Source organism: Gadus chalcogrammus, chromosome 11, assembly GCF_026213295.1.
Source record: "Gadus chalcogrammus isolate NIFS_2021 chromosome 11, NIFS_Gcha_1.0, whole genome shotgun sequence".
Taxonomy (NCBI): domain Eukaryota; kingdom Metazoa; phylum Chordata; class Actinopteri; order Gadiformes; family Gadidae; genus Gadus; species Gadus chalcogrammus.
In genome coordinates, this window is record NC_079422.1 from 4,111,832 (window position 1) to 4,121,831 (window position 10,000).

General features: G+C 41.9%; 3 protein-coding genes across 5 annotated transcripts in view; all 3 read left to right on the forward strand.

The window, feature by feature from the left end:
- The window catches only part of il6r (interleukin 6 receptor), a 10,288-nt gene extending 6,729 nt beyond the window's left edge, over positions 1-3,559 (forward strand). Inside the window, exons 7-10 of one of the 2 annotated variants that reach the window (XM_056602600.1) lie at positions 1,942-1,985; positions 2,200-2,260; positions 2,487-2,589; positions 2,850-3,559. In XM_056602600.1, coding sequence (XP_056458575.1) covers positions 1,942-1,985; positions 2,200-2,260; positions 2,487-2,589; positions 2,850-3,174 — 533 coding nt within the window. In that variant the 3' untranslated portion in view covers positions 3,175-3,559. Of the gene's footprint in view, positions 1-1,941; positions 1,986-2,199; positions 2,261-2,486; positions 2,590-2,843 lie in introns of both variants that reach the window. The other variant, XM_056602599.1, reaches the window with a different exon arrangement.
- A 177-nt stretch (positions 3,560-3,736) lies between these two features.
- LOC130392156 (RIIa domain-containing protein 1-like) lies at positions 3,737-6,416 on the forward strand. The gene is made up of 4 exons (XM_056602601.1): positions 3,737-4,179; positions 4,292-4,368; positions 5,772-5,818; positions 6,014-6,416. Exons 1-4 carry the CDS (start codon positions 4,099-4,101, stop codon positions 6,088-6,090), a joined length of 282 nt encoding a protein of 93 aa, XP_056458576.1. The 5' UTR covers positions 3,737-4,098; the 3' UTR covers positions 6,091-6,416.
- A 2,201-nt stretch (positions 6,417-8,617) lies between these two features.
- otoa (otoancorin) overlaps positions 8,618-10,000 on the forward strand; it is a 15,083-nt gene continuing 13,700 nt past the window's right edge. Inside the window, exons 1-3 of one of the 2 annotated variants that reach the window (XM_056602049.1) lie at positions 8,618-8,698; positions 9,546-9,619; positions 9,741-9,868. In XM_056602049.1, the coding sequence (XP_056458024.1) occupies positions 8,697-8,698; positions 9,546-9,619; positions 9,741-9,868 (204 nt within the window). In that variant the 5' untranslated portion in view covers positions 8,618-8,696. The remainder of the gene's footprint in view (positions 8,699-9,545; positions 9,620-9,740; positions 9,869-10,000) is intronic. The other variant, XM_056602050.1, reaches the window with a different exon arrangement.

Below are 10,000 nucleotides of genomic sequence, written 5' to 3' on the forward strand. Positions count from 1 at the left end.
AGTATATTTTGGGATTTCAACAGCACTAGAGCTAGATGTGCTGTTGAAATGTACTTTGAGAAGGTAGGCGCTGCCTCTGTGTAGGTCAATGATTATGAAATACATGTTAACCCAACCCCACTGACCACAGACAAAAGTAGTCATGACAACCTGGGGAGGGAGGGCTCCTGTTTCCTTCCTCTATGGTCGGGGAGCAAACCGCCAATCCAAGTGGTACGGTTATCACATAAACAAGGCCCCCCTACCAAATACAAGCTTAGTGTCTCTTCTCTCTGGGTGTTTCTGTAAACACATTGTTCAATCATTGCAAGTCAATTGATGCCTATTGATATGAACATTGTATTCACTTTTACTTTTATTATGACATTTTAAGCTATTGATAAATCTGGTACCGGATACATAATTATATAAATATATTTTCATTTTAAAAAGGTCATTTTTATTGTGGCTTGGATAGGAAAATCCCCAGAGCAGGATATCCTGCATTATTTTACTGTTATGGATCAGCCAAAGAGAAAATGGACTTACCTCAATATCTTAAGAGACTCTTCAGAAAGTCAACGTTACACATCACGCTATACGTTATACAGTTCTCTCTGTGGAACCCCAACTTGCATTTTTGTATCAAAATCACACACAAACAGACACACACACAGTATCCCTTTCCCTAAGTTTTCTGTCATGAGATCAATATCTGCTTTGCGCTCACTGATCAATTCATCAACATGTTTTAAATATCTTTTACAGTAGATACAGGCCACTTTGAAAAAAGATATTTTGCAAAATAACAAGATCAGATAATGCTTAAAAAGCTACATAAACTGTTTAGATTGGTCAAAATAAAAGCTGGAACTGTGTATTATGAATGATCAAATGTTTTATTTAAAGGTCCCATGGCATGCTACTTTATGGATGCTTATATATAGGTGTTAGTGGGCCCTTAATACAGTATTTCCCAGTCCCACAATGAGCTTTCCACAAACATGCCGTTTTTCAGAGGCCGGTCAAGGTCAAGGGTGGGGGTGTGGTCCTGAGCAGCTTGCGGCCACGGTACCGTGCGCTCATGTTTACAGTGGATGTATCGCAATGGCGAGGCGCACACAGCTTTTGGCCGTGTTCTGTAAATATTTTAGAACACTCCGGCTTCTCTGGCGGGAGTTCTGGAGCTCTATATCTAAATAATATCATATCATACATAGATATTGATATCATATAATATGTATTATCAAGGCCAAAAGCTGTGTGCGCCTCCAGACGATATTATGAATCTCAAACGACTGCTTCGGGTTCTCAGACGTCTTTGGTTCTTCCACTTCCACATCTATCTGAAGTAGCCTGAGCCGCGACATGGAGGGGAAAGGGGTTGTTGCCCGTGAAGCGGGCTCCGGCGGGGGACAATCGCGGTCAATCCCTTTCTCCTCCATGACGCGCTTCATGTACCGGAGTCAAAGCCAAAATTATTTTCCCCTCAATTCCTTCTCAACCCTTGGCTGAGATAACCCCCACTACGTGTCTCGTTGTGGAAATACCAGAGACGTCAGAGAACCCGACGTGTTATGCGCCATAACACCAACAGCAGAACGGTTATCCAACTAACAAAGCAGTGTACACCTGCAAGTAACACTTGCATTACAGACACACACTTGTGGCGCTCGCACAGTCGTAGCTCATTGGGCAAAGCAGAGGAAGTGGAGGTAACATGGCAGGTTAGGGGAACTCATATTAATGGGAGAAAACCTCATAAAATGACATTTTCATACCATGGGACCTTTCAATTGGGATGAAAAGGCACAAACGCTTTTGTGCTGGTAAGTGGTTATAAACGCCAGTCGGTTTAGATTTGTATCCTCCCCAATAACATCATTAGCTCAGAATTTGAATGATCTAAGCCTTTATGTGTATGAGGTTTTAACAACGTGTGTTCACCTCTGTTCCCTTAAGCACCGCCTGTGCCGTTGTGGAGTACTGATCAAGCTGCGACACTGGTAAGAAACTTCTCTCTCTCTCTCTCTCTGTCTCTCTCTCTCTCTGTCTCTCTCTCTCTCTCTCTCTCTCTCTCTCTCTCTCTCTCTCTCTCTGTATCTCCCTCTCTCTCTCTCTCTCTCTCTCTCTCTCTCTCTCTCTCTCTCTCTCTCTCTCTCTCTCTCTCTCTCTCTCTCACTCTCTCATGTTACATGTTTCCTGTTCTTTGCCCTACAGGACCCTACAGCACTCTACATTTACTCAGCAGGATCTGGGAGTGGGATGGGCTACACCCCTAGTAAGAACAGGATGGAGGATGTGTTGGTGTGTGTTTGCGCATGATTGTGTGCCAGTGCGTGCGTATGTATTTGTGCCCTTTTGCCACCCAGATTCCAAAAGGAAATCGGGCTACTATAGAAATGGACTATCGTTAATGAGAATCATTTGAGTCTTGAAAGCATCACTAACCTGTGCCTCACCGCGGCGCCTCACTGCGGCGCCTCACTGCTTCCTGTTCACCCCAGCCTTAGAGTCAGAGCAGACCCAGGACCAGGTGTGGCTTCACTCCCTGTGGATCTCTGGCCTGTGTGTTCTCCTCTCCCTGGCCCTGGCTGTGTATGCATTCAGGTATGCCCACACTGACAAATGTTTACATGCATCCCAACGCCAACAGGCACGGGTGAATCATGATGACATGTGAGTTGATACAAGGCCTCCGATGCAAGTGTGTTGTTCTCAATGACTACCTTATTGAATTAATATTAAATACACTAGATTCACATTTTGACAAGTAAAGTGAATAAAATGGATTTAATCGTTTGAATAACACACGCCTAGTCTCTCAGAAACATATGGGTTGTTCACTATTTTTTTCGTGTCAGGCACAGGGAGAAGTTTGTCTCAAAGCTTCATAATTTGAACATGGTCACTGTGTGCGCGGCCGACCCACGTCCCCCGCCCTCCAACTCCCTCGCCACGGCCGCAACGGCCCATGAAGGACACGCACTTGTGACCTTTACCCCCGCTCCCTACAAAGACCCCCTGCCCAATGCAGTGGAAGAACAGGAGGAGGAGGAGGAGGAGGAAGAGGAGGACAAGAGAGAAAAGCCAGAGAAAAGGAGTGAAGCAATCAGTTTCAACAATACAAGCTACTTCCTGCTCCAGACAGACAGGGAGAGCGTTTCCCAACAGTCTGGGCCCAAATGTCTTTAAAAGTAAATGAACCATTACCTATCTGATTCTTGGATCATTTGTTTGTTATGTCTCCTGTATTAGTCTATTGTATTAGTATATTGATCAACTTGATGTTCGTATATGTATACATTGTTTTAATATATTTTTTCTTGAAGAAATACGTTTAATTTCAAAGCCACTTGGGCCGCTAGTTTATGGGGTCAGAACATTCTCATTAATAATAAATGCACAAAAGGATTCACAAATGTATTTAGTGATTTATATATAAATTACTCTCTTCTCACAAATACATTTCAATGAACACATAAATGGATATCGGTATGCATAAATGTAAAATAAATCCATAAACAAAAAATAAGTTTCACAAACACATTTCTGATCCACACACAAATGTACCTTGTTTTAAATAAATGTAAAATAAATCCATAAATATATGAATTGAAACAATATTTGCAATTTTCTTCAAAATGTATTTGGATGTTGTTACATTTATATACAAACTGTTAAACTTTATTTATTTTACATTTATACATACCGACATCCATTTATGTGTGAACTGAAATGTATTTGTGAGAAGAGAGTAATTTATATATAAAACGCAAGATACATTTGTGAATCCTTCTCTGTGCATTCATTATTAATGAGACTGTACTGACCCCATACTAGTTTTTGGTTTGCAATACAAACTTGAAAAGGTAAACAAAGTTTGAGTTGTCAGCTCTGGAGATGAACTGAGGTTGGGTTAGAGTGCCACCATGCGGACAGTCGCATCATCACCACAGCGTGTTTCCATGGTAATCGGGGATTTGTCAACAACAGATTACATGAATTTTCTTTCCATACAAAGCCGAAGCTATCGCTCGTCAATCTAATTCATGGGCAGTAACTACAACATATGTAGGCTATGGAGAAAGGCTAAGGGAAAGCACTGCCAGTAACACAATGTCTAGAAGAGAGGGGCTGGGTGAACCGGACCGTGGCGCGTTGAGCAGCGAGCAGGAGGAGAAGCTGCGGCAGTTCAAGGTGGACTTCATCATCATCAGATCAGTATTAGTAGTAGTAGTAGTAGTAGTAATAATAGTCGGAGTTAAAAAATGTACAACCAACGAAGATTCATAAGACTTTTTTTTCCTAGATCAAAACGAGAATCGACAATGAAAAATATCTACGATCCCATCCAGAGATAGATAAACTGATGAGTGACTTTTTAAGGTTTGCTACAATGTCGCTTTATTTTAGCCCACTTCTAGGTATACAGGGGAAGTGTGTCTGTGTGTGGGTCTGTGTGAGCGAGAAAGAAGGTCGATTAAGGCTTGAATTCTGTTGTGTTTAATTTCCAGCCATCTAGTCCATGGTTTCTCAACGGGGGCGTTCGCACAACCTAGGGGGGCGCTGGGAAATGTGATTCGATTTTTTGACTTTCATTGTTTTTATTTATTTTTGGGTGAAAAATTAGGCTACCTGTAATAAATAGCCTATATTCATTTATTGTTTTCTAACCCCTCTACCGTCTCAGCTACTTTTTACTGTCTATGTGGAACAGTGATAATACAGCGCGGTTCGGTCCTGCACACGCCCGGACTCCCGTTGCATCAGCTATCGTCATGATCTCTATAGTAACGCTGATAAACATAACCCAAGTTCCCGGGTTAACAGTTCAATAACCAACACAATCAAACATGGCCGACAGCAAGAAAAAAATATCAAAGTATATAGGCCTAATTAGTCCTCTGCGCGCGATCTGTTTTCGTGGTCGTGTCCGCGTTGCCCGGGCCGCGGTGCCCGTGGTTCCCAGGCCATTCATTCATTCGTTCACGGGGCACGGCGGGAATCGCGGGAGACGAGGGAGTGGTCGCGATGCCCAAGGTCACGGTGCCCGGTCCGCGGGGTGCCGCGGCCGGGGCACGACGGGAGACGTGGCGGCCGGGAGTGCCCGCATCGCGGTCACGGTGAATGGATGTTCAATCCAACCATTTCTTCCTCAACTCTTCTTTCTTGGCCAATAGATCTCTCTCTCTCTCTCTCTCTCTCTCTCTCTCTCTCTCTCTCTCTCTCTCTCTCTCTCTCTCTCTCTCTCTCTCTCTCTCTCTCTCTCTCTCTCTCTCTCTCTCTCTCTCTCTCTCTCTCTCTCTCTCTCTCTCTCTCTCTCTCTCTCTCTCTCTCTCTCTCTCTCTCTCTCTCTCTCTCTCTCTCTCTCTCTCTCTCGCTCTCTCTCGCTGGAAGTTTAATTGGGTTTATTACAATGATGGACAGTGCTGTTAGCCAATCAGAGGTTAGACATTTGCATGTCATGAATATTCATGAATATTTTTATATTTTTGCACCAAAACCGACTCAGAGGGCATTCATTGCTCTTAGTGACCAACGTAAAATTAATGAAAAACGATGCATTGGCAAAACTAAGCAATATAACACGAGTGTGAGTGGGGTTGTTAGTTTATTTTTATTTTTTTATTGGGGGGGGGGGGGGGGGGGGCGCCAGAGAATCAGGGTAAGGTCAGGGGGGCGATTGCTCAGAAAAGGTTGAGAACCACTGATCTAGTCAATAAATGCTCACTGTTCATTATTATTATTGTTTGTTTCTTCCCCTTTCTCTCTTAACAATCATCTCATAGAGAAGTCCTTCTGAAGAGGCCACCAGACATCCGACAGTTTGCAGCAGGTGAGTTGGAAGCTCACCTGTTAATTAAACAACAATAAACAAGACCATGTGACACACAATGCTTCCTTTTCCCTTGGTTCTCTTTTTAATGTTTTTTTTCACTTCCTCAAACCTCTCTTTTGTATGAACTGTATTGATCATATTCTAACAGTACACCTACTAACTTGTACACGTACCCAAACGTTTGTTTTTCAGAACACTTCAACAACGACCTTTGTGAAACGTTGGATCTGAAAAGCGAGGACGCTGTGAAATGGAATCAGGCTAAATAAAGCAGTTATTGCGTGTGTGTGTGTGTGTGTGTGTGTGTGTGTGTGTGTGTGTGTGTGTGTGTGTGTGTGTGTGTGTGTGTGTGTGTGTGTGTGTGTGTGTGTGTGTGTGTGTGTGTGTGTGTGTGTGTGTGTAATAGTCATAAATAAATAAATGCTTCCTTGTTGGTGTCATTAGTCATTTAAGCAGGATAATGACGTAGAAAAAGCCCACTGGGTATTACGTGAGCCCTGTTTGTGGAAAAAGAGTATGCCTTACCTCGACTTAAATTGCCACATACACTTAACTATGTGCTTTTTTGACCACAACTTGATCAGTCCTGCAAATAATAAACCTCATATTTGCCAATTGATCTGGATCTATGTATTCTGAATGGAGAAATCCTTAATTAGCCACGATTGAACTAGAAGCCGCTTCATCTGTCCTGCATGCTACGTGCCAGGCGTCATCAATAAAGCGTGATGATGTGTTTAAGGTGTACGGTGCTTCCCCTTTGTGGTGTACAGTTGTGGTCACAAATTCCCCCCTGGGGACAACAGAGGGTTAATTAAATAACCTTTTAATCAGTCAAGTTCCTTTTTCATGGAAGTTCAATATAGAACCTGGTCTGATTTAGTCTGCCAGGCCAAGATCCATCGTAGGTTGCACGTTGTTCTGGGGAAGCTGCTGTCTTAGAGTGGCGAAGTCACGCCCCCTTTCGGTAGAGCCCATGGGACCTATAAGATCGAAAAATATGAATGGGTTTCAATGGAGAGAAAGTAATTATCTTCTGGTCCCAGTCTTCGATCTCATAGGTCCCATGGGCTCTATCGGAAGGGGCGTGACTTCGCCACTCTATAGTAAGTTCGCTCCTTCCGGTAGACCCCTATAGATTGGAGAAGTCACGCCCTTTCCGGTAGAGTGGACGTACGAGCTCGTTTACCAAATTTTCAGATCTGTGCTCTTTAAAGAAAGCCCTTAATTCCCTTGTGAAATGTGTACTTGGAGTTTGCTTGATGTTGTGTGCTTATCAATCCACGTTATCACCATGTGAATGAGGCTTGTTCAGGAATGTCAGTGGCTCAACGGGATAATGCCGTGTATGGGTGATCCTTAGGTTGAGAGTTCGAAGAACTAAGAACATTGAACAGCACCTGAAATTCATCAGGCAATCAACATTGCCTGATGAGAATCGGACTGCCAAGACACAGTATGGCATTAAGGGGAACTTCTTCATTAACCATTTTTCCTTCATAATTAACTCTGACATATTTATATTTCTTCCGTTAGTGTTCTTGACTACAAATGTTTAATTTCCCCAGAATTTCAAAGATTTTTCAGCTATATGCTATGAAGAAAGCCCTTAATTCACTTGAGAAATGTGTGCTATGAGTTTTCTGGATGTTGTGTGCTTATCAATAGACATTTTGACCATGTGATTGAGGCTGCAGTTCAGGTTTATAAGTGGAACATCTTTCCTTAAATATGACAATTATATGTTATATTTATATTCTTATGTTCTTACATTTTGTTGATCACCGCTTGCGGTTATATTTATTATTATTATTACTTAAATAACATTGATGGAAATGGTAACTCACGTTCAGTAACTAGTGGGACTAATGCCCATATCATTCGGCAAATTGTGGGGCTTGGGGGGGGAAATATATTGATAAAATGAACCCTGAGGCTCTAAAGCCTGTATCTCATCTTTATCTCAGGGAATTGATTTGATTTAAAATCCTGCTGCTCACCTATAAATCCCTACATGGTTTAGGGCCAAAGTATATAACTGATATGCTTCCACTGGCTTCTAGACAACTAAGATCCTCTGAGACCAATCTGTTAATTATCCCCAGAGTGAACACGAAACATGGGAAAGCCGGATTTAGTAACTATGCAACGGATAGCTGGAATAAACTCCCTGAGGATTTAAGACTAACTCTGACCACTTTTAAAACAAGACTGAAGACTTTTATGTTTGCTTTAGCTTTGTGCTAAATCTGAAATACATTGCACTTTCATTATTTAACTTTGCCTTCATTATCTTTCGCGTATCTATTTTATTTTAGCATATGTTGCCTTTATTTTCTTTGAGGTATATATTATATTTTATTTCTTCAATCTATTTTATTTTATTGTGCAGCAATAATATGCAAAGCACTTTGAGTCTGCCTCATGGATGAAAATAACTATATAAATAAAGTAGCCTTGACTTGGAAAGGCCTAAAAGACCCATTAAGGGTCTGAATGAGGACATTTACGAAAGCTTTGTAAATTCTCCTCGGTTTCTGGGTAGTGTTATATGCTACATTATGGCAGGGCAATTCAGCTTTGAATAGTTTGTATTGATATAGGCTTATTGTGTGTATTCAACTCAAATATCAACCATTTAAGTTAACACACACCCACAGACACACACACACACACACACACACTTTGCCTCACTTAGATCAGGTAACCTCCCACCGTGTATTTAACAGAGAGCAGACAGAGCCGAGGGCACTCACCCCCAGCCACGCTTGCTGCACCTGCATTTGTGTGCACCATATTAATTTGGGTCCACCAGCTTAATTTGTTTGTGTTGGACATTGGAAGCAGTTCCTGAGCGTCAGCAGCAGAGAGCTGTATGTGAGTATGCAGAGCTTAATTAGTATTAACCTGTTCATTGGAAATATATGTCTTTATTGGGTTGATTAATGCTGATATTAACAAAAGGCATATTATGGTGCTGGGGTTTGATTTTATTTCCGTGGAAAAAAAAGTTTTTAATTCATTTTAAACATCTTATCACGTTAAGTCAAGTTGATGGCCTTGCTGAAGCCTGATTTAGTTTTGCATTGGTAAGTCATTGTACCATGGTTGTGGAGTAGGATATGCAATGTGAAATTCATAAATGATGAATGTAGTTTAACTATGTTTTATACATTTTTCTTGAGATGGACAAACTTGCATCTTGAAAACCGTGTTTGTGTAACGGAAAATGTATTTGCTCTAAAGTCATTTGTATATATTTAAAAAAAATAAGTCAAATTCTATTCAAATTAGATCCCAAGGTCGAGTAAAAAAGGAAAGACTGGGATATATTTAAGATGGCATGACGTAAGACCGAAGATGCCAAGTCATTGTTATCTGTACATGCTTTACAGAGTGTGTTTATCGCAACAAGCTCTCTTCTGACTTCCATGAGTCCTCCCCATAGGCAGGTAACTAGGAGAGTAGCACGGGAGGAAAGATCTCAGAGGGACACAACACCTTATTAAGGCACATTCGGCATAGCAACCAAAACTCTCCTTATGCAAGCTGGATAACAGCTCATCTAGGTTTGAATATTATATTTTGTTAAAATCCTAAATGACTCACACATTACTAACCATGAATAACAAAATAATAAGGGCCATTTTGGGATGTCCAGTAACTGAATGGGTGCTTCATGTTTAGTGAGATTGTTGTTGTTGATGTCTTTGTTTGTTTGTAGGTTGAAGCCTTCGAGCATGGCTTCCACAGTCAGGTCCCTGCTCCTCCTGCTCGTCCTCGTCCACGCAGCCTTCGGTAGGTCCCTTGAACACTGACCAATCAGAACTATCTGCTTCCTTTCACACCATGATCTACTTGTGCCTGTGTGCGTCCTGTTGTACCCACGTGTCTGTGCCTTTCTCTGTTCTTAACTCAGCTGCTCTACCTGAGACGAAGCCCAGCTACCCATCCGTTCCGAACCCACCTGCTGCCACGGACATGCCCGGAGACCAACCCACTTCCTCTAATCATCAAAAGCGTTTAAATAGCATGGCCAGAAAACTGGTAGGTTCAGCGTCAGGGTGGTACGTTAGGACGACTAGGACGTCACTGTTTAATTTGTATTGGATTGAAAATAACCATATTATGTCACAGAGGGATGCATCCGCTACACACCTCCCTAATATCTAGTCAGGA

What these genes read in the sequence shown, in the direction of transcription:
- LOC130392156 (XM_056602601.1), top strand. Translation starts at nt 4,099, where the DNA reads ATGTCTAGAAGAGAGGGGCTGGGTGAACCGGACCGTGGCGCGTTGAGC. An exon ending in AGAAGCTGCGGCAGTTCAAG is followed by an intron (nt 4,180 to 4,291) that starts GTGGACTTCATC and finishes TTTTTTTCCTAG; the next exon opens with ATCAAAACGAGAATCGACAA. An exon ending in CTGATGAGTGACTTTTTAAG is followed by an intron (nt 4,369 to 5,771) that starts GTTTGCTACAAT and finishes ATCATCTCATAG; the next exon opens with AGAAGTCCTTCTGAAGAGGC.